This window comes from Mustela nivalis (assembly GCF_964662115.1).
Source record: "Mustela nivalis genome assembly, chromosome: 4".
In the NCBI taxonomy this organism is placed as follows: Eukaryota; Metazoa; Chordata; class Mammalia; order Carnivora; family Mustelidae; genus Mustela; species Mustela nivalis.
The window spans coordinates 29195056-29220147 of record NC_139023.1 but is presented as its reverse complement, the minus strand read 5'-3'; the positions used below and the strand labels follow the sequence as shown (position 1 = coordinate 29220147).

Sequence of the window (25092 nt, the reverse complement as noted above, 5' to 3'; positions counted from 1 at the left end):
ATATTCATAAACTTATCCATAAATTTGAAAAATGATTTGGATTCAAATATGGAGATAATAATCATCAAATTCATTATGATTATTTCTCATTTATATGAAGTGCTGTAGGGTGTTAATCAGCTAAAAGAACCAGGGCCACAATTTCACAAAATGAGGGAACGTCTATGTTTATACAAACACAAAATGAAGCTGGTATATTGAAAATGCACCCCATCTGCTTACAGGAGCTTTGAAAGCACAAAAACCTGAAGTATAAGAGTAAAAGTTTCCCAAGTGCTTTCTTATACTACTAATAACAGAGGGCAGTTACCTCATCAGGAAGACAAGCTGATGACTTACCCAGACATCTCTCTACAACAGTGTTGATAAATAGATGCTCAGTAAGTATTTTGAATGGGGCATGAAGACCCAGAGAAAGTCAAAGGAGGCTTCTATCATAAGATACATAGGCAATCCCTTTGAAAAAAGATCTTTGGGGGAAAAAAAAAATCAAGCTGGTTCCCCAGCCACAAAATAAACACAAAATACAAAAAAACTGAATAGTAAAACCCTATATAATGGAAAAAAGTCTTCTGATATAACAAATGTGCATTAGAATTTCAACTCTCATGCCTATTGTCTTGTTTGCTCTGCTTTCTTATTCTGTTCACAGTGTGAAACCAGATCTCAACGGTTGAAACATTTGACATCTGTCTCTTGGAGCATATTAATTTCTTAACTGTAGTCATGTTTTACCCGGGTGGGTTATCCACTGAAGAAAGCCTTACAAGCATGAGGAGGGCAGATGATTTAATGATCGCTCACTAGATTGTAAACTTGACTATGAATTCAGAGAGAGAAATTTGAAGAGGGTAGAAATTTGGCTTAGGTAACTGCTGTGTTATCAGTCAGACAATGTTCAAATCAAAAACAGACAGGAAACCGAAAGAGGGGATGAGGGTGTGGAGTATGATGGCCAGGCAGCTTTCAAGGACCATTCCAGGCAAGACGTAAGATTTTTGTTAATCTTTTACTTGCACAGACATACACACACATACACTCACACGGAATTTTATTTATTACAAACTTTATGCTGAAAAACTTATACAGTATAATACTAAAAATGCTCTTACCTACTGGTTTCAATCAATATGAAAATCTGACTTTTGGATCCCTACACCTGTATTGTAAATAATTCATATGAAATTTATACATTCAAATATAGCCTGGATTTTTAATTTTATATATGTTACTTTTCTAACCAATCCTTCATTTGTTTTATATTTGTTATTGTCCAATTTAACAGCCCTGACACTAACACATTTTATTCATTCAAAGTTAAATATTTATTCATTTAATCCTCTCTCCTCTGTATTTGAGGAGAGGCCAATATTTACTAGTGGCCTCTTTTAACTTATGCTGTGAAATATCTGTCTTTATTTGTCTCAATAGTTTAAATTTTCTTCACCACCTTTGTTAAACAAATACTTCATTATTTTATTTCATCTGACTTGTTGAGTCAATATTCCAGAATGATCTAAATTTATATGTAAATATATAACATCAATTATGTAATTTCATCTTAACTTAAAACTTTTCTTCTGTATTATTTGTGCTCTGAAAATCACGCAATTTTATTCTTTAAATCATCTGAATGGAAATTTCCTCTTATTTCTGGCCACATCATTTTTTTGGTGCTGTTTTTGATTTAAAAATTTGCGATTTTTGAGTGGATATCTGAAAAGATACTTCTGAGTCTAAATCCTGGGAAAGCTTTGATGCACTCATTCCTTGCTTTTTTTTTTTTTCCCCCCAACTCATGACTTTTTAGAATTATTTCACTGAGGTGAAATTCATAAATATACAATTAACCATTTTAAAGTGTACAATTCAGTGGCATTTATGCATTCATGAAGCTCTGCCAACCACCATCTCTCTCTAGTTTCGAAATTTTTCATCACCCTAAAAGAACATCCTATTCTTACTAAATAGTAACTCCCCATTTCCCCTGCCTCCATCTACTAGCAACCACTAAACTGTTGTCTGTCCCTATGATATACCTGTTCTGAATAATTCTTATGAAAGGAACCATACAATATATGACCTTTTATGTCCACCACTTTCACTTAACACAATGCTTCTGAAGTTCATCCACATTGTCCACATTGTGGCATGCTATTAGTACTTAATCACTTTTATGGGTGAATAATATCCTATTGAATGTGTAAAGCACATTTTAGTTATCCACTCATCCACTGGAGGAAATCTAGGTTGTTTCTACTATAAGGAATAACGCTGTTACAAACATTTGTGCACCAGTTTCCTTGTGAACATATGTTTTCACTAATCTTGGATATATACCTTAAGGTGGAATTGGTGGGTTGTATGGAAATTCTGTTTAACTTTTCAAGGAATGGCCATACTGCTGTCCACAGAGGTTGCATCATTTTACATTCCCTCTAGCAATATATAAGGGTTTCTATTTCTCTGCATCCTCACTAACATTTATTTCTTGTCTTTTGTTTAATTATTATTATTTTATTATTGCCATCCCATTGTGTGTGAGAAGTATTTTATTGTGGTATTCGTGTTTCTTTAATGTCCAATATTGTTTCATATCATTTTATGTACTTGTTTGCCATTTGTATACTTTCTTCATAAAAAAAAAATAAAGTCTAAGTGGGTACGAGAAGAATAAATGAAACAAGATGGGATCGGGAGGGAGACAAACCATAAGTGACTCTTAATCTCACAAAACAAACTGAGGGTTGCTGGGGGGAGGGGTTTGGGAGAAGGGGGTGGGATTATGGACATTGGGGAGGGTATGTGCTTTGGTGAGTGCTGTGAAGTGTGTAAACCTGGTGATTCACAGATCTGTACCCCTGGGGATAAAAGTATATGTTTATAAAAAATAAAAAATTAAATTAAAAAAAAATTAAAGTCTATTCAAGTTCTTTGCCCATATTTTTAAATCTAGCTTTTGTTTTGTTTCTTTTTGTTTTTGAATTTTAAGAATTCTTTATTTAGTCAAGATATTAAATCCTTATCAAATATATGATTTATGAATATTTTCTCCTATATATAATGTCTTCACACTTTTGAGAATGTTCCTTGAGGCACAGAAGTTTTCAATTTTAATGAAATCCAATTTATTTTTTCATTGTTACTCATGCTTTTGGTGTCAAATCTAAGAATCCATTGCTAGAGCTAAGATGGTAAAGATTTCTGATACGTTTTCTTCTCACAACTTTCAAGTTTTAGATTTTATAGTGAGGTTTTGTATCCATTTGTGTCCAGTGCTGTATATGTCCAACTTCATCCCTTTGCATGGGAGGGTCATCGAGCTTCTGGTATCCTTGCTGAAAATCCCACAGAATAGTCTTAATGCACTCATTGAAAATCAATTCACCATGAATACTTGATTATGTTTCTTTCTCTTTTTCTTTTTTGGTAATTTGTGAGACAGAGGGAGATAGCGAGCACAAGCAGGGGGAGCAGCAGGCAGAGGGAGAAGCAGACCCCCAGCTGAGCAGGGAGACCAATGTGGGACTCGATCCCAAGACCCTGGGATCATGACCTGAGCCAAAGGCAGATGTTTAACTGACTGAGCCACCCAGACATCCCTTGAGTTTGTTTCTATCCTGATTTTATCCTATTGATCTTTACGTCTATCCTTATGACACTACTACACTGTTTGATTAATGTAACTTTCTTTGTACTAAGTTATGAAACTGGGAAGTGTGAAGTAACCAACTTTATTTTTCTTTATCAATATTATTTTGACTATTTGGAGCCTCTTGTAATTCTATATGAATTTGAGGATTGGCTTTTTCCATTTCTGCAAAAAAAGAAACTTTTTTTTTTTTTTGACAGATATCGAATTGAATCTATAGATCACTTCAGGGATTGTTCTCATTTTAAGAGTACTGTTTTCTAATCCATGAACATGGGATATCTTTCCCATTTAGTTAGGTTTTTAATTAGGTATTTAATTAGGTAATCTTTAATTTCTCTCAGCAAAGTCTAGTAGTGTTCCATGGACAAGTCTTATACATAATTGGTTAGATTTATCCTAGGTATTTTATTCTTTTGGATGCCATTGTAAATAGAATCATTTTCTTAATTTGCTGTTGAGTTATTCATTGCTGGTGTTGAAAATCAAACTGATTTTTGTGCCTTGATAATGAGAATAGCTAATGTTATATAGCATGTATTAAATGGCAGGCATTGTTCAAAAAGTTTTACATATTTATGCTTTCTGAATACTAAAATGGGTTGCTCTAGCCCATAAGATAAAGGTACACTGTATTAGCATGGCATACAAAGCTGTTCTCTTTAGGTTTTAACCTATAATTCTATTGTGTCTACACAGACACTGAAATAGCTGTCACTGAACACACTATGTGCTTTCATCCCTTGATGTTATGCGTATTTGATCCTTTTAGGCTAGGATTTTTGCCCCATCTCATCTGTCTGAGAAACTCCCACTCATCCTTCAAGCCTTAGCCCAATAACTTTAACAGAGGGTACTCACTGAAAATACAGCATTTTAGAGGGGAGTTGGGTGGGGGAATGGGTGAAATAGGTGAAGAGGATTAAGAGCATACTTATGCTGAGCACTGAGTAATTGATGTATAGAATGGTTAAGTCACTATATTGTACACTGAAACTAATATAATGCTGCATGTTGAATATATTGGAATTAAAATTGAACAAAAATTTAACTAAAAAGAGAGAGACTTAGCTCAAATGTTGATGAAGCTCCTTAATCAGCTCTCTTGTTATCTTGCAACTTGTATGTACCTGTTTTATAACCCATTAATCTGTGTTGCCATTATCTTTTCTGCCTATCTTGTTGCCCTTCACTATACTGAACTAGCTGGATGTAGAAACTGTATTTTACATGTATTTGAGCTTTAGGGCTTGGTGCAATATCCAATACACTGGATTTTCCATAAAAGTTTCCTAAATGAATGAAGGTACCAAACACAAAAAAGACAATCTACTTTGCACAAAATGTGCTCAGCCTAGTTCCTTCATCCAAAAAGCAGTCATTCCCCTACATTTTTTTTTCTTTTAAGATTTTATTTATTTATTTGAGAGAGAGAGAGAGAGCACGCACCAGTGAGAGCGTGAGAGAGAGCAGGAGCAGGAGCAGGAGCAGCGGAGAGGGACAGAAGGAGAAGCCAACTCCCACCCCTTGCATGGTTTAAATCAAGAGAATTAACTGTTATTAAACACACTAGTGGTAGTGAATGAGGAGTCTCTTTCTCTTTTTCTTCTTCCCTTTCTCTCTCTAACCTGAGACACGAAGATCCTCTTTGTCCATCTAAAATCAAATCAGAGCAAAAATAAACATGGAAAGCCGAGAAATATGGTACTGTTATACGCCAAGTCAAAGCCTCTAAGAACATTCCCCTTAAACTAGCATGAAAACAAATGATGGAAAGCAAAATGAGAAAAGAAGCAAAACAGAAAGAAGACCCAAATGTATTTCCAAAAGATCTGAGTAGTGTTTATACCTTTTCTTAATAGTGTGGCACGAACTCTGTATTTTGCCTCTGTCAGCCTCAGCTTCCTCGTCTATAACGTGGAACCAACATGCCCTGCCCCCCACACCACAGATTTGTTGGTGTGAGTCTCAAGAGAGAGAAAGCGTTTGAAAGTACGCTACAAAATACAATGTGCTCCACAAGAGTGTGTAGCTGTTCACTCACCGAACACAGTTCTTGCAGGCACAGATTCTCTGTTAAGCCAGAATGACACTTGGGAGAGAATGACAGTCATGATGCAAGGCAGATATGTCTGAATCACAAAATACCCAATTTTTCTTTTCAAGTGGAAATGAGCTGTCATTACGGTATATTCACCTAGAAGAAAAATTTAAGAAGCTTAAGGAACGGTAATAGTCAATAGTTTGAACATTTTGGAAATGGAACGGATTTGAGAAAGAACAATCCCCAGTTTAAAAAAAAAAAAAAAGAAGAAGAATTTATCACATATACGACATGAGAAGTATAAACCTCTAAATGCCTCTTTAGCACAGCAAGAATATTTAAGAGAATTTTAATATTACCAAGAAACTTGCACGACATGTCCAAGGCATGACATTTGTTTTTCTCTCCCGGTCATGCCTACTGAACAAAAAGATACAGGATTCGCAAATGCTCTCTGACCATGAATTATCTTACTCAGATCTCTCATCCCCACTGGTATCAACTTCAAGCCTCTGCTTTGATTGTTCGAATTCCCTGGTTTTTTAAAGGGTCAGTCTCTGGCCACATCTCTAAGACTAACCCCAGGCTTCGGTCCAAATTTTCCACTTTTGACCCTGTCACTATTCTGAATCTCTCAATTGTGTACATCGACTCTAATCCACTGTTGTCATTTCTATCCAATCCCGAGAGCCTTTCCTTTCTGCTTCCCGGGGGTTAGATTTGCCAGAGATAAAATCATTAGTTCAACATGGCAGCTTTCTTAGAGGAGTGGGATCCTTAGGAAGGTCATCAGCTTTCCCGCACCCACCAGTAGTAATGATCCAAAATTCAAGAGTTGAATAGTCACAAACTATTCTGAATAGGAGGAAAAGAATTAGAAAATTAGGAAAACCGTGACACTGTTTGATGATAAAATTGGCTTGTCTGCAAAGTAACACTTTTTTTGAATTGACAGTATATTTTAACCCAGTGTTTCTCAAACTTTATGTAAACCTCCTTAGAATCTCCTTGGATCTTCTTAAAATACAGATCTTAATTGAGTAAGGGGTCAGGTCAGAGACAGTAAATATCTAAAAAGCTCCTACAATATATGCTGCTAGTTCCTGGACCCCAAGAACAAAACTTTCTAAGCAAACTAATGTATTTTAGTGAATTCAACCCATCGATTTTCTTAGAAACTAGTTTAAGAATCATTTTACTGACCTGTACTAGATTTAATTGTTTCTTTTCCAATTGATTGGCCCAGCAGATCATACTGATTTAACCTGGAGCCATCAGGAGCAACTTGTACTGAATCAGATGCATTATAAGTCCAAATATAAGTGACCTCTGAGGTTGTGTAGGCATCTGTAGGAAATCAGAAAAAAATATTTAAGCACTTTAGTATAAATCATCAATAAAGTACAATGTCAAGGGTTATATGTTGCATATAATCACTATTTATTATAAAAACTGATTTTACAGATACTATTTTGTATAGTAAATATATCTTTGAAATTTACAATTTTTAACATGAAGAGTATGAAGTAGATCAAGAGAGAAAATCACGACCAAAGAATATTTTCAGTGCAACCACTTTGAGAAGTGAACAGCAAATTTCTCTTCAGAACCTGCAAGAATCACTGAGTCCTGAGATGGTTAAAATGTCCACCATAGTTTCAAAGTAATATATAAAGACATTGTAGTACACAGGTTATAAATGCCTAAAGCCGACTCAAATGGTTTATTTGGAAATAGCAATCACTCATGAAATAACATTTATAATTCAAATTGATATTACTCTCTGGGCATAAAAGGAACTTATTATCATATGAGAATACTGATGAAATGCAATCTATTTATTTTAAGTACAATTTTTGTAGTTTGTTTCATAGGTTTTTCTTCAAAACCTTCACCTAGTTAAGAATTACATGACTTAGCTATCATGATACAATGCATTCCATTAAAAGAATGAGAACTAATTGTTGCAGAACATGTAAAAATAAATCAGAATGCTATAGTTTCATCAAATACTCCTTAAAACATGTCCATTTTAAAATTAATGCACACAGACCTCACTGGACTATACTTTCATAGCACCTCCATTATGGATTGGCTAGAGATAAAACAAATACAGACCAAGTATAACCTTCTGATTTATCTGGCCGAAGATACAGAACGTAGTGGAAGTTAGATAATTCTAGCACTAGAATTGTCTTAGCTGCTCTCTGGCCCTGGCATTTCCTTTAAGCCTGGATGTCCCGGAGGGGAGCAGCTGCCTCTCCATGCCGGAAGTCCCTCCACAGTGGAATTAACAACCAATTCTTACTATAGTATTGTCTTTTTGAAGAACTTCTTTGTACTTTTGCTCATGAGAATGTTTAGAAGTATTAGCTACTCCTGGTTCTTGAGCAAAACTCAGTATCACAGTTACATTCTCAGTTTAAGGACTAGCTGTTTCCAGCAATATCTCTGCCCACTAGATCTCTAGGACTCTGGGAAAAGTTCATTTACAGGCCATGTATAAGTCTTCCAGTTTGATAACTTTGTTCTGGGGTGGACCTGCTACTTACCTTGGTCTGATGTTGACAGATCACAGACCAACTCACACTTAAGCATCAGTCACAATAAAGGAAATGTTCATGAGTTTGTGTCTTATTGGCTGTGTGTCTTAATGACATACTACAATGTTGTCTGGTTTCTGCATGTTACTACTAAATGCTCCTATCAGTGAAATACTGTTTTCATTGTACACATATTCACCTATATCCATAATTACATTCTGTGAAACAATTTTTTTGAAATAGAACTCTAAAAATATGTAGATGTGTGTGTATCTTTATAAATGTGCATATATATATAGCAAATATAGTCCTATAGTTTGCATATGAATGAATTCTAGTTACTCTGGGATCTAAATTTGTATTAATTTCGATTAGTTAATCATTGGCGATTCTGCTGCTATGATTAAATAAGGGACAGTAGTAATGTGGGTAACTAGCACCCCATTTGCACATTATCAGTGGTTTTTTTTCTATGAATAAGCATTAGTAGTTGTGAATATCAATAAATTATGAACTTTTTTAAAGTATAATGATTCCACTCTTGAATTTTGATGTTTATTTTTAAATATAAATAAGAGAAAATGAAACCCTACAAATGCAGTGACTTTTTTTTTATAAAGATTTTATTTATTTATTTGACAGAGATCACAAGTAGGCATAGAGGCATAGAGGCAGGCAGAGAGAGAGGAGGAAGCAGGCTCCCCACCAAGCAGAGAGCCCGATGCGGGACTCGATCCCAGGATCCCGAGATCATGACCCGAGCCGAAGGCAGCGGCTTAACCCACTGAGCCACCCAGGCGCCCTGCAGTGACCTTTTTAAGAAACTAGTGAGACACCGAGGGGCAAGGACTCTGTCTTGTTCATAACTACAGCACTTGCACCTGGCACAGGGCCTGTCACCCAGAAAAAGTTCTGTTTGTTTTTGTTAGATTAATCAATAAACTCTTCATATTTGAATTACGTTATTTACTTTTACGGAAGATGGAATCTGTGGAGGATGCCAAGGATATGCTAAAGAAGGTAAGTGATCCTGCCCATGTCCTTTAAAAAGGAATTATAGCATTTGATTAGTTAGCTAGGAAGATGATTTTTAGATTTTGAGACTAGTAAGAGAAAATAGAGCAGAAAGTCATGCAGCTTAGAGGCGTTCCCAGTCCACCAACACACATATAAACCAGGAGACCACTGCACTATTTTTCAGTAAAGTAAAAAGGAGAGAAAGATAGTTTGGTTTACAAATTTCCCTATAAATTCCACCTCTAAATTAGATTTTCATTGAATAATTTAATTTAATTCTGTTAAATAACCCATTTTTCAGTCATCATCTGCATTAAACATCAAATCCATCCTGACTGATTCTTAGTATTTGGTAACCAGAAAAAAAAAAAAAAATTCCTGAATCCTTTTTATTAATTTTCATCCCAAAAGATGACATAATTTCTTTTGGATCAATGCACAGAACACATCCAGACTCCCATTTAAGAAATTTTAAATCATCTTAAGCGGCAAGAAAATACATAAAGACGTGAAGCAACAGAAATAAAGCAAAACAAAAAGGAATTCAAAATTATAAACTTATACAAAAGATGCATCTTTAAGAACAATGATAAATTTCCAGAAATTCTATCACTTTAGGGGGCTTTTAAGCAAGAGAGGAATAAAAAACTAGAAGGCAAAGCCATGAGAGCTTCTGACAGCTTCTGTTGTGTCAACATTTTAAGGCAGTTTAAAGCTTGTGTTGGCTTGTTAATATATTACAACATGCTAATACCCATACTTTTAAATTTTATTAATATTTATTTATTTATTTATTTGCTAGAGACAGAGAACTGGGGGTTGGAGGAAGGGAGAGAGGGAGAATCAATCTCAAGCAGGCGCCATGCTCTCTGAGGAGCCTTGAATCGGGATTTATCTCAAGACCCTGAGATCATGACCTGAGCTGAAATCAAGTCTAATGCTTCGCCCACTGCACCACCCAAGGTGCCCATAAAGTCTATCTTTTTAACACTTAAATATCAACCACTTACTATTGGCAAGGATAAATAAAAGAATATACAAATCAAATTGTTTATTCAATGTGTCAGAAAATAAATGAAGAAAAATAAAAAGCAACTACTTAGAGAATTCTTAACAATAAACTTTGTTTTCTGTATCACTTCTAGATACAGAAACTCACACATACAATATTTCACTACTCTGTAGATACACTACAAGAGATTTTTAGATTTTATTTAAACTCTTTTCAGGCATATTTATTTCATATTCAGAATTAAGACATCACGTTATTTATATTTGTTGCCTTAATGGCACTAACTTGTCCAGTGAAAAATTCTTTTCCTTCTTATACCATGACTGCATTTTGAATAAATCCTTTCGTTGGTTATCAAGGCTTTTCAATTTTCTCTTTAATGCCATTTATGTGATGCAAATGAGTTTCTCTCTGCTGCATCTGCTGTAGATTTTCTCCATGATGTTTACGTCGTGTAACACGATTGACTATCTTAAATAATTTTGGGAAAAATGCCAGTATTGAAGTGATAGTTTCCATGACAATAAAAGAAGGCTTTGTAGTTAAACAAAGAAGAGATTCTCAAAGAAAATTGAGAGCTGACACCTTTTGTAAGAATAAACAGAACAAGACTGAACTTCTCTTTCCACAAAACTATGGTCATCCAAATCACTAGAGGAGTTTGCATTCATCTTAGCCATCATTCTCTTTTCTTTCACTTAATACATCTGCGGAGTGAAGGCCCCTATTCAATCACGCATATTTTTAACCAGGTGAGGGAACTGCCTTTCTGTTCAAGTGAATGAAAAGTCAAAAGGTGCCCCGAATGGATAAAGATGGGGATAATAAAAAGAGCAAGGTTTCTGAAAAGGTCAGGTGATGGGACATGCTAACACCAGAGAAACTGTTCCAGCTGTGTCCGTGAATTTATTGTGAACCTGCCCTAAATGTGGGCCTGGGGAGATGATTTGACCTCCCTTCTTTTCAATTATTCCGGGAGAGTGAATGCTTCCACTTGACATACAAGATACAACCTCAGTGACCTAGAGAATGGCCAAATGCACAGAGCCTTTTCTGAAATATCTTAGGTAAGCAGAAGATATAACAAATCCAGTTACTCATTTCCTTAAAATTTATTTTAGGAAATTAAAAAAAAAATCCTTTCATTATTTGGAAAGTAGGAAGATAATTGCACAGAGCCAGCTTCTGTGCCTGCCATTTGCAAAAGGCTTAACAAACAATACCATCCATCCTTTACAGTTCATTCTTAGTTACCAAAAAGAAAAAAAAAAGAAAAAGAAAAAAAAAAGAAAAAAGAAAAAAAATTGCATTTTTAAGGACCTAGCGCTTGGAAAAGAAAGTAAATGACATGGTCTTGACCTTCACAAGCAGCTCCTGGATTACCTTCCCATGTATAAAAACACATGATATTCTTTAGTGGCAGTAAAGTGATAATTTAAACATCATGAGTAAAATATAATGATATTTGATGGGGTGCCTGGGTGGCTCAGTGGGTAAAGCCTCTGCCTTTGGCTTGGGTCATGGTCTCAGGGTCCTGGGATCGAGCCCCACATCAGGCTCCCTGCTCAGCAGGGGGCCTGCTTTCCCCTCTCTCTGCCCACTGCTCTGCCTACTTGTGATCTCTCTCTCTCTCTGTCAAATAAATAAATAGAGTCTTTAAAAAAAAAAAAGAGAGAAAAAAAGATACATAATGATATTTGAGAGTGCCATAGGGCTAGACAATTAGTTCCTAGAGGGAAATCAGCAAGTCTTTTACTTCTATACTTTTCTGGGCAAATATTAAGCATTCCATAATATTAGAAGAAACTATACTGGTAAGCAATGATGTTGACCACCCTTGACTTTACAGGCCCAGAACATGTACCTTCATCCCCATACTTACAGCTGCCAAATTTCAGAGGACATGAATGGGCATCCATAGGAAAATCCTCCAAGTGCATTGGACATTCAGCTTGAACTGTAAGCCTAGAAGCAAAAATTTCACTCTTTGTTTAAGTAAATTGACAAGTCAAGATTAATCACTCCTCCCTGTTCTCAACAGCATCAAGGATAAGGTAGGACTTTCCTTATAGCATTGAATTAGGCTAATTCACATGTAAATGTTCATTTAGATGATCCTTCAGAAGACATTAGCATATACAAAAACTGAGCTCAAATAACAATATTTATTTACAAACATTTGGAACTCTGCGATTTGTTAAGAACTAAAGAAGTTTTTTTTTTTTTTTTTTTTTTTTTTTAATTAAGAAGTAAAGCAGTTATATACACATTTTTGAAGGGCTATTTTCCCATTAACATTCACTATGACATTTACGATCCTGGGGGAAAAAAAAGAAAAAAATTCTCTATCATGAAAAGAATGCTATTTCCTTCTTCATGTCCTCAACAACCATAGAACAAAACTGATACAAGAATTCAATACTAGCTCCTAGGCGTTTCCTCCAAAATATGTCAACTGTGAAGGAGTATCACATACTATACATACTATATACAGGTACATGGATTTAAATATAGAAGTAGATACAGATAGTATATAGATATGCCTCTTAGAAATACCATGTTGAAACTAGACTATGGGCTAAATTATGGACATAAGCAATGTATTGTTAAATAAATATTGTTTTTCTATATCTACATGATCACATTAAAGAGTAATCACAGCAAAAAAATAAAAGAGTAATCACAGCAAACTTGTTATAAAGACAGTCATCAATTATTCCATTTCACACACAGGTAAAATGGATAGAAATGGTATTAAACTGAACTTAGAGAAGACTCCTATGACAAGCAAAACAAATGTGGCCAACAATTTAATTATTATGTATACTTCTAGGAGAGTATTTAAGTAGAACACCAAGAAATATTTTCCAAAACTGTATGTTCTCTGCCAACATTTTGTTTAAAGCCAAAATTTCCCATCATTGTCTTAATCCACGGGAATATTCAAAGTGTAAAACCAACAGGGATATTGCATCTGGATTATAAAATTCAGAGAGAGAGGCATAGAATTGCTAGCACTTCCATTTTAGGCAAGGGCCATTTAGTAATCAGTTCTCAAGAATTTTTTCTTTAAAGATCAGGATTATATTTTTGTCACTTTTTAAATAGCTTATACAACTGAAATCTACCACCTAACATTTCATATGAAATAATAACACATCAAATGTTTAGAACACATATCTAATCTATATTTAATGCTAATAAAAATTACCCATGTTTTAAAGCCTTTCTTAAGCATTTAATTTTTAGGTTATACATCACTTTATTAGGTTTGTGATTGTTTTCTTTCTTATATAAGTAACTTATTTTAAAAGATTAATTTATGAGTAGAGTTAAAATGTAGTAGCTGCTATACTGTAAATATAAAATATATACTGTATATGTAAATATACAGTCAGCAACTGTGTAATTTAATTTTTTAAAAAAAGATTTTATCTATTTATTTGAGAGAGAGAGAGAGAGAGAGAGAATGGGCGGGGGAGGGGCAAAGGGAAAGAGACAAGCAGACTCCCCACCAGACTGGGAACTTGATACTGGGCTCGATCCCAGGACCCCGAGATCATGACCTGAGCCAAAGTCAGATGCTTAGCTGACTGAGCTGCCCAAGTGCCCTTCTTTAGATAGTTTTTTAAAGGTTGAATCATGTGAAATTTATGCTACGTGATACTATTTGACTTACAAAATGGCAATTTATATTGTTCAATCTAATATATATGCTTATGGTATTTGTAAACTTTATTAAATAAAAACTACCTCTTGAAAAAGTTTTTTTTTTCTTTAGATTAACTTTATAAGGAGGATCAAAATATTAAGTAAAAGCTTGCTTAAAAATCACTTAAAATGTTGATGCATATCTGAAGAAATACTAAAAGTAAAATTACATGACGGTATAAAGGAAACTTTAAATTATGACATTCAAGCTGCACTTAATTAAAATGTAGTGTGAAAAAGAAATAGACAAAAACAATTCTTAATCGTTAAGGTAATGCTTATGTTTTAACACTCAGATGATAATCAGTCTCATAAACACTATTTTATCTTATTTTATTTACCTTTTTAGAGAGAGAGGGCATGTACAAATGTGCATGAATTGGGGGAGGGGCAGAGGGAAAGAGAGAGATAGGGGGAGAATCTCATTAAGCGGGCTCCATGCCCAGCACAAAGCTAGACATGGGGTTGAATCTCCAGCCCTGAGCTCATGACGTGAGCAGAAATCAGGAGTCACATGCTTGACAGACTGGTCACTCAGGTGCCCTGTTTTATCTTATTTTAATATCTAGGGTTTTACGAAGCATGCCTCAATAATCTGTTATAAAAATGTTCAATTTGTGCTAATACTTGACAAAACTAGGTTGGTTGTTTAATACATGGATTTTCAGTACTTAAGTGCAATATATCAAACCTGAAAGCTTACCTCATTGTGTACAGCAGAGTCCCATCGTCCTGGATTCGAAGAAGCTTATTTGGCATTGTCATATTATGAGCGACTGATTTCTTCCCATTGTGAAAGAAAGTGTCAGGAGTCCAGATTTTGCTAGCCATTAAATTGTTAAGTCGAAGAATGTTCATAGGACCTTTAAATTTTAACCGTTCATCTTTCCATTTTTGTCGAAAGAAAACATCAATTGTATATTCCTGAAATAGAAAATAGAATTCTTTGGAAAATAATAACTGTTTCAGACATAAGGTCACCATAAAATTCCAACAAAAATAGTAATAAAAAGAGTGTAAAAAGAGAGACTACTATACTGAGAGAAGAAAGTTTTGAAAAATTATTTCTTTATCAATAAATGTTGCCACTTACAATGAGATAAGCGTGTATATATATACAGTTAGCCACATATTATGAAAAGAAAAGTTTAAGTCTACTTTACCCTGGCCTCTTTCAATCGAACAAGGTCTTAAACTGCTTTCCTGCATCCTAGAACTTAGGAGTAAAGGAGAGGGAGCATGCTTGGGAGCAGGGTCTTGGTTATTGTTCTAAGTAGTTTATCTCAAGAAAGGGTAAGCAGGCAGCCTTCTCAGTAGTGAAAAAAAAAAAAAGCAGGAAAAAAGAAACAACTATTAAATAACTGTCAAATATGTATGAGTCATCATCTGCTGTTGCTAAAAGAACTATAAAAAATCATATTTCTTTTTTAATCCTAAAAAAAATGGTGAGATACCATATTGTTAGCAAGAATGTATTAGTGGATGCTAATTTCAATAGAGTTTTTTTTATAAAATTTGTTGTAATAAAAATACTTAGACAAGTTACTGTAATCATAAAAATACAAATATTTTACAAATAAATGCCCTCAGGTTAAAATGTACTTTTAAATATTCATACAGATGAGCTAGTGGTCAATTCCTATATTACCACTGTTCAACACTTTGAGGTTGCTTAATCAATCAGTATGACTTTCTCACCTCCTCTTTCTCATTCCCCTATTCCCAGCCTTCCTCTCTCTCTCTCTCTCTCTGTCCTTTTTAGAATAGACTGTATACATTTTAGACACGAGGTCCAATTCACAATTGTGAATAATACTGATAATCTATTAGATGTTAAAATTTTTGTCAATGTGTTTTTGTGCAAACACTTACATGACAGATCATCAGAATACTCACTTACACACTTGAGAATGGAAATTCAGAAACTATCTTTTGAGCCCAAAGCCACAGTCATCATATTTGAAATAAACACCTTAGCAATTGGCAATTTCATTCAACCAAAATTATGCATTTGAAAAAGGATAGATTAAAAAGGCCATGTACTTATGAAAATATCAAATTATTTGTACAAACTTTAATCAAGTAAGTGATTCCAGTGATGTCTCAAAAACTGAATGGATGAAGAAAATAAGTATCAGCCATAGGTCATGATATATGAACAGGAAGTAAGCGAAGGCTCTGGGCTGTGTCCCTGATCCTTAGGAGACAATTTCATGATTAAACTGATACTCACTCTCAGTGGTTTAGTCCTAATTTTAAAATGTTCAATTCTGTATAGATGTAACTCAGTTTAAAAAAAAAAAAAAAAACATCTAGATTGAGAGGTGAATCTTCACTAAGTGTTTATGCAAGTGTTTCTTTCCAATTATAGTTCCCTCAAGTCCAAGCCCAATGTGAATACCTAAGACATTTATTTGTCCAGGAAAATTGAATGCATTTTACAACTTTCTATAAAACATCAAACTCAAATTTTCCATTTCTGTAAAATTATGATAAGTTTTATCTGTTACAGAAGCTGTTGCTAAGGCAATCATTTCCTGCAGATTTACCCTATAAGAGATACACAAGGTTTATAAGCAGGAAGCTTCAGGTGAGTTCTTTTTGAAAAGTGTTCTCAGGAAAACTGTTTCTGAGCATTGATGGTGTCCTAAGTATGTCTGTCAACCTGCTGAGAATGATCTGTGCCTCTTCTCTCCCACCCACTCCACCCAGGTACTCACATTTTGTTGTAGGCAATTTTAACAATCCCCACTTCTTACTATTTCTCACCTAAAGCAAGTTTCTTACCTGCCTGAGTCAGGAACTACTCCTAACCACACTCTCAGTCCTTTGCACACCCAGAAAATACATAGCTAGATGTCTGTGTATCTTCATTACTCGTAAAGTGTTCTATTACTGTAAGATTCCATGCTGCAATGGTATGTTTCTTCCTTTGCCTCCAGACATGCTTGCAAATCTTCACAAAAGGCACCATGGCTTTCATCTGTGTATTATCTTAGTTTGTTTTCAGACATATATGAGAGTATAAAGAATATAATAAACATCTTGTAACCATTGCCAGCAGAAATGCCACCTCAAATATTATTGAAGACTTCTCTCTCATTGATTCCTCCTCAATCACATGGCCCTAACTCTCCGAGGAAATAATTATCTTGGATTTGGTGTTTATCATTCCCATACAGGTGCTTAAATATTTACCACATAAATATATGTTTCCATATCACATTTTCAACATTTATGTAAATGGTATCATATAGTGTGTATACTTTCCTGACACTAACTTTCTTAGCTACATTATTGAAATTCATTCATGGTAATTTATCTAGTACTTTGATTCATTTCCATTGCTACATAGCATTATCTTTTGAGAATATTTCACAATATTCACCCTTTTTCTATGTTCTTTTTTTTTCCCATTTCCAATCTGTTATATAGCAAGTAATACTGCTACAAGCATTATTATACTACACTTTCAGGACAAAGACCTAAGAGTTACTCTAAACTAGATCAAACTTTCTTTGTAAAGGGCCAATTTAATAAACACTGGAGGCTTTACAAGTTATATGGTATTACAACCACCCCATTTTGCTACTGTAGTCTGAAAGTCTTCACTGATGATACATAAATGAGTCATAGTGGTTATATTCCAGTAGGTCTTTGTTTATAAAAATAGGTAACTGATAGGATTTGGGCTGATGGCCCACGGAATGTCCACCACTGCTGTAGAGTAAACCTACATGTGGGAATACCATAATGTATTTTATGTATATCCTCAACACAACAAGATATTTTCAAATTGAAATCCTAGAGGTCTGTACTCATGAACTCTCTTGTTTCTGTACAACTTGATATAAATAGAATATTTCATTATAGCCATTGTGATTAGTGTAGAATGGCTGATACTTCTACCATTGGATTTCTCTATTGACTAATGAAATTTAACATATTTTCATGTATTTATTAAACACTCTACTTTTTATGAAGGGTCTGTTTATTTCATGTACTCCATTTCCTCTTGGGTTGTCTTTTTATTATTGAGTTATAGAAATTATTTACATTTTCTGAATATAAATATTTTAAATATTAAATATACTACTCAGTATATTTACTACTCAGTAAGAATTATAATAAAGATTATAAAAGTATGCAAATAGCATAAATACATCCCTGTACATTTCTTCTAAAGATGCGGAAGTTCTGCTTTTTAACATTTAGGTTGTGGAATTGTTATGTATGAGAAAAAAATTCAACATTGTTTGTTTGTTGGTTTGTTTGTTTTCAACTTCCTAGTACTGTTTATTGACTGATACATCTTTCTCCACAGATTTGTAATGACATTTCTCTGATGTATATATTGTCCATACCTATGTACCCAGTGTCCATGTTTCTGAGATTTCTCTTCTTTTCTATTGTTTATCTGTCCCTGCATTAATTCCAAAGTCATGGTTACTACAGTTATATAATAAGCATAATTAATAGTATTTTCAGTATTATTCAGTCAAAGACAATTTTTAATTCCCATATGGCTTTTCTTTTTCTTTATGTAGGAGATATGTAAAGTACGTTTGTATTTCCAAATGTATTGGTTTCCTTAATTATATTTTTGTCATTGATGTATAATTTTGCTGGATTTTAATAAGAGACTATGTTCTGAAGATACCATTTCCAATTTATTAAAAATATCTTTGGATATAATGGTAATTCAGTCCATTTAGATTTAATGTGATTACTTAAATATCGGACATATCCCCAGACTGTATTGTTTTAGCAGTGACCATTAAAATTATGAAGATCGAAGGGATCACTTATATAGATGTGTCATGATTAACTTATAAAAATAAGGAGGAAAAAATTCTAGAAAATTAAAGAAAATGAATCACTGAAGAGCAGAAATACACACACACTCACACAATAGCAGGAAAGAAAAATAGCAAACTCAGAAAAAAAAAATTTAAGGGACGCCTGGGTGGCTCAGTTGGTTGGGCGGCTGCCTTCGGCTCAGGTCATGATCCCAGCATCCCGGGATCGAGTCCCACATCGGGCTCCTTGCTCGGCGGGGAGCCTGCTTCTCCCTCTGCCTCTGCCTGCCATTCTGTCTGCCTGTGCTCACTCTCTCCCCCTCTCTCTCTCTGATAAATAAATACAATCTTTAAAAAAAAAAAATTTAAGAAGCATGTAGAGATAAACAGTGTCAAACAGGGGCGTCTGGGTGGCTCAGTGAGTGAAAGCCTCTGCCTTCGGCTCAGGTCATGATCCCAGGGTCCTGGGATCAAGCCCCGCATGGGGCTCTCTGCTCAGCCGGGAGCCTGCTTCCCCCACCCCCACCTGCCTCTCTGCCTACTTGTGATCTCTGTCAAATAAATAAGTAAAATCTTATAAATTAATTAATTAATTAAAGCAGTGACTGAAGCCTTGCTAATAGAGAATATAAAGAACCATGCTGGCACTCTCACCGCCCCCGTAAGTCGATGCTGGTCGTAGAGGTAAACCACTCAGGAATGGTCGAGTGACGTCTCTTTCAGCTGCTCTCAGTGTTTTGTGATTTAGAATCAGGTGAGTTTGCAAGTTATAGAATTTAGTTTTGATTAAACTAACATGAACAAAAATAGACAAATGGCTTCAAATGATCATTGCTAAATGACAGCACGGATTGAAGAAAACACTAATCATTACGCAAGCACAAGTGAACAACGGCAGCGAACAAGGAGTATCTGTGCCTAACCTGAGGTCTTCATTAGCCACATAAAGGATGGTGACCTAATCAAGTCTTACAAGAAATCTGCAAAGCAAATTTATAATTATCAATGGGGCTATTTAAAGTATGAGTTTATAACCACTGTTTCCTAATGATGACATTCATCTTAAGCACATATTGTACCCTGGAATAATGGTTACTGTGGCATAAGGCCATTGCAAGCAGCAAGTTCTTTTAAAAACTAAACATTCAGACCATGAGGAGAAGCATCGAGAATTGGTGGATGACTTTTTAAAAATTAGCGTGATGGTTCAGTAACCAATAGCCAATGACAGATTTCTTAGATTTGAATTTATGTATCTTTTTCACCCATAAATTATCAAAATAAATATCAAAATATAAATTTAGAATCAGATCTTTGATTGTTATTATTTTAAAGTACTTAGATAAATTTTTAAATAATACAGTTAAATAGATGAATTGCTAAAATATCATCATGAATGACAATCTTAAGTGAGAGCAAAAATAAATCTACTTTATTAATAAATATCATTATTTCTGAAATAATGATATGCATCTTACCTTTTATTATTCCAATTTCTGTGTTAGTGTTTATCTTATATTTTAATGTATTAATAAAAATATACAGGTAAATAAATAAATACAGTTGATTCACCAGTTTTTGTGGTTTTGTTTTCTAGATTAAAATGGCAGGGTAAGGAGTATTTCAGTCAAATAATATTTATTGCATATCCTTAAGGGTAACAGGATTTCCAAATTATTTGCACTTGATTTCCTTAAATGCATATAAAATGCATATTCTCAGTATTTGAAAAGATCTTTTCCTGAAAGATGCCTTAAAATAAACCTCAGGCTTGCCATGAGTGTATACTAGTAGACTAAGTCAATGCTTTATTTGTGTTGCTAGAAATACAAAAGAATGCAATTTCTTCATATAAACTTAAGACTTGGACCCATGAATTGAGATTCTAAAAGGAATAAATAACAACAAGATCAACTACAAAATCCCCCAGGGAATATACAAACAACTAAGAAGCGAACTTAGGAAGAAACCAAAAAAATCACAAAGATGGATTAGTGCGCAGCTATGCCACAGTTTATACTCCAGAGACGTGACTCTGACTATTGGGTGAGACCAACAAGTTGAAGAATCCACATGCTTCAGGATTGGAAAAATTCTTTAAAGGAAACTTATCCAAATTCTCCTTTTTATAGCTGGGGTTATAGCTAAATTGCATCAGTTTCCTGTCTCCAAGCTTGGTAGAGGCAAAACCCACACAAGGATACAACTTCCAGTCCAATGTTTTAACTACCAATAAGTATTATTTCCGTATTTGGTACTTCAAACAAAGATGATTTCAAAGACACGTTCACTTAGTGAAGGCAGAGTATTTTTTGTGCCTGATTACATTAATTATAAGTCAATGCATGTAGCCAATTTCTGAAGAATTCTATCTATTCACTGAAACATAACCAAGTTACAGGACTGCTCTGGGGGTGATTTCTTATTTACTTTGATTTACTGAGCATGTTTTAAAGTACCAAAATTTATTTCATTTTACCCTTTTTGCTAAAAAAGGCTAGTCTCCTCTAAAGAAATAACACCCTTGGAATATACAAGAATGGTTAAGCTCAGACACTTCCAGTTGGTACTCAAAAGGGTATGAAAAGTACATGTAACCCAGTATTAGCATTGCAAAAATTGCAAAAAAAAAAAAAAAAAATGGAGAAGCTTTAGAAAAGAGCAGCAGTGTGCCAGTCAATCCAGTTAATACAAGATCATAAAACCTTATTATGCAAAGAAGCTCACACAAACAGATTCAGAATACCACAGCTACTGCAATCTCTGACCACTGTTCAGTTAAGGTGTCTAGGTTTTCTCTTTGGAACTAGGGGCTGAGCAAGTTTCACAAACAAATTAAAAACTGATACTACAGAGTCAGAATCTGAGAGTCGATTATTAAAATATATCTAATAAAATATTCAAAATGATGAATAGCTATAATAGTTCATTGCAATTTGCTTAATAGAATTTTTAAACTTCACAATAACTGTACTAAAATATGCAGAATATCCTAATTTCACAGGTGGAAAATACCTCAGAAACCATACCTATTTAAAGAAGGAGATAGAGAAGGCCAAGCTTTGAATTCAAGTGTGCTTCCTAACACCATTCCCTTTTTGTTACATCATACGTAAAAAACAATCCTTGAAGGCAGGACATCAGAGTGAAATTGCCATCTTTTATAGACCAGCTAATAGATGTTAGTCATGGATAGTGGAAGGTTACAGGGAGTATTTAGTTGCAAAGTTGAGAATAGATTTTAGAATCTCTGTCGAAGTCTTCTTCCCACATTGAAAACTGACTTAAACATTAGATCAAAAGATAACAAAAATAATAAATCAAGTAATTTAAAATAGATGTTAAGAATAAGAATAAGAACTTAGGCTCTGTGGTTGGGTTGACTAGAGTACTTGACCTTGAGCAGGTTTTTTAATCTCACTATTCCAGATGACGTATCTATAAAATGGTGACAATAATAAAATCGACTTCTTCTTATAATGACAAAGTGGATAATATGTACAAAGTTCTCGGAAACAGTTTGGACATTAAGGACATTGATATAAATCACCTTCAAAATATGTTTCTTCCCCCATTGCCCATACTCAACAACAGGGCAGTGGGACAAGTGAGGGACACCCAGCAGCAAAAGGGTCATGACATAAAGTGCCAACAGCACAGGCTGAGCCACACAAATTCCATTAAGGAATAAGCCACCTGAGTTTTTGGTGTTTGGGCAATAAAGAGGTCACTGAGAAGATATCACAAATGTGATCCATGGGATAACCTGCCTTTGCGGCTATACAAACGGCACCAATTGCCAAGAGAGAACCACCAACAGAACAGGCTAAGTAAAAATATATTGTCCTCCATTTTTATCATCTCCCTTTCCCTTGCCTCAACTCCGGCAGACCCAAAAAGAGGAGAGGAAGAGCAGATTACAGCCTTTTGCCCACTGCACATCGCTTAGCTGTGAACATGGCCGTGAAAAGGAGAGAAGATCCAACCAGCATCAAAGACTGATGTTTCAATTGGCCTGCACCGGACTCTTTGATATTTGAAAGTAAACAGAAAGCTACAGGATGCACTCAAGATATTGTCACAATGTTGGGGGTGGGGAGGGAGATCCAAAAATGAAGTGTTGTTGAATTTGATCAGCTGAATTTCTAAAGCCCTTGGGGTAAAGTCCAAACACTTTCTTGCAGTGTCCAAGTCCCAGCATGATCTTCCCCACCCTTTCCTCTCTAGTCTGGTGTTCGGCAGTATGCACCCTCCCACTCCACTCTGCCTGGAGCAATACTGATACTTCAGGGCCTCTGATGTGTCCTGTTCCAACCAAGTCCTGAAACTCACTGATCTCTGCTACAGAGGCTCTTCCCTGCCAGTCCCTACATCTGGCCAACTTTCATTCCACACTAACAAGGATTGTGATCACCTTCTTCAACGCTGTAACACCAGTATCGAACAAACTGCCCGGAACACAGGAAATAAACAACAATTAGTCAATGAATGAATGAATGAGAGGCATCATTAAAAATTAAATGTAGTAACAAGGATTCTGGGCAACAAGAACTCTAATTCCCTAAAGAGAAAGGTATCAGCAGAGGCATAGGGTAGATAAACTCTCAGATATCTTATGGCACTCACCTGCCCGCAATACCTTAATCCTTAAATTTAACAGTGTGAAGTGTATAATGTTTGCATGTGTGTTTTTGTGTAACTATATTAAACTAACCACAGTAGTCTTTTAGTCTGTACGGTGGCTACATTTTAAAGAATGTTGACACTTATCAAAACAGCTATGCCATTAATCAGTCCTCTGGTAAAAGAGATCTACTGTGTTTTAAAGTTTCATTTGGAGATGGTTTCGCAGCTTTCTTTTTTGGGCAATTGGCTATAAGGCCTTTGTGATCCGGCTCTGTGTTTCTTTCTAGCCTCATCTCTGCATGAGATCCTCATCCCACCCCACCCTACCCCACCCCCCCACCCCGCCCCACCCCCCACTCCCACTCCCCACCCCCCGCCGAGATCCTTTAAAGCATTCTGGGCTCAAGTCACACTGAATTTTTGCATTTTACTAAATTCAACCAGCCTTTCAAGTTTGTGCTAAAACACTCCCCTCATTTGTCCTCTGTAGTTATCTTCTTTTCCTAGAAACCTTCTCAGATATAGATATCCTATACCCACATACCCTCTGCTACATAGTCATCCATAAATACTTCAATAAATGCATGATCCCACTGTTTCAAAGTTGATAACTTTTCTTAGCTGTTTCCCCACATCACTGTGAACAACTTGAGGACAAGCACTGGTTATACTTAGGGATTTCAGCTCCCACACGGCGACAGACACAGAGCACGTACTTAGTAAATCTTGTTGAAATGAGCAAACACAACTCACGCCTTGTAGTAGCTCAGACAGCAGTAAAGAAGAAAGACGTGAAGATTTTTATAATCCAGTATGCGAAGGCATAAAAACGTGAGTACACCATGTGGTGGAACACAAGGACAAGAACTAACCCTACTTGGAGTAGCCAACAAAGACATTGGAGAAGATGAAACTTGAACTTGGCCTTGAATAAATGAAAGATCTCCAGTTGGCAAACGGGGGAAGCATCACAAGAAAAGTGAAAAACATTTCCACAGAGTTGTTAAAGATAATGGCATGTTCAGAAAACAGTGAGTTCAATGCAATCTTTAAAAAGAAAAACCTCACTGATAGTTATAATGCCTTACAGCTACTGCCCTCTGTCTCGCCTCCTCTCCTCAACCATGTTGCTTAAAAATGTTGCTTCCACGATTTCTCCATTTCCTCACCTCCCACATGCTCAACCCACTGCAATCTGGTTGCCTTTACCACGATCAGCAAATACCTCTGTGTTCTTAATCTAATGATACATTTGAATCCTTTTCTTGGCTTTTCCATAACATGATATCCTTGCTCTGTCCCTACATTTTCAGTGCTCTCTTGCATTGGTATTGGGCGCCTGGGTTAAAGTCTCTGCCTTCGGCTCAGGCCATGGTCCCGGGGTCCTGGGATCGAGCCCCGCATCGGGCTCTCTGCTCTGTGGGGAGCCTGCTTCCTCCTCTCTCTGCCTGCCTCCCTGCCTGCTTGTGATCGATCTCTCTCTCTGTCAAATGAATAAATAAAATCTTTTAAAAAAAATCATATTCTCCTGGTGTGGTAGGAAACCATTGGGAAAATCCTCACCATGGGATATGATACTTTCTGTGTCTGCCAACAATCTACATGTAATGGTAACCCCTAAGAAAATTTATGGGAGTAGCATCAATAGACAACATCTATTATTCTTGACTAGGGAAAACAAATTCTGT

At 35.4% G+C, this 25092-nt stretch overlaps 1 protein-coding gene across 4 annotated transcripts in view; it reads right to left on the bottom strand.

Annotated features, from left to right (window-relative positions):
- GABRA2 (gamma-aminobutyric acid type A receptor subunit alpha2) overlaps positions 1-25092 on the bottom strand; it is a gene marked incomplete at its 5' end in the record, with an annotated part of 121571 nt that overhangs the window by 35450 nt on the left and 61029 nt on the right. For all 4 annotated transcript variants that reach the window (XM_082728494.1, XM_082728497.1, XM_082728495.1 and 1 more), the window contains 4 exons: positions 5697-5849; positions 6900-7043; positions 12151-12233; positions 14683-14903. In XM_082728494.1, the coding sequence (XP_082584620.1) occupies positions 5697-5849; positions 6900-7043; positions 12151-12233; positions 14683-14903 (601 nt within the window). The remainder of the gene's footprint in view (positions 1-5696; positions 5850-6899; positions 7044-12150; positions 12234-14682; positions 14904-25092) is intronic.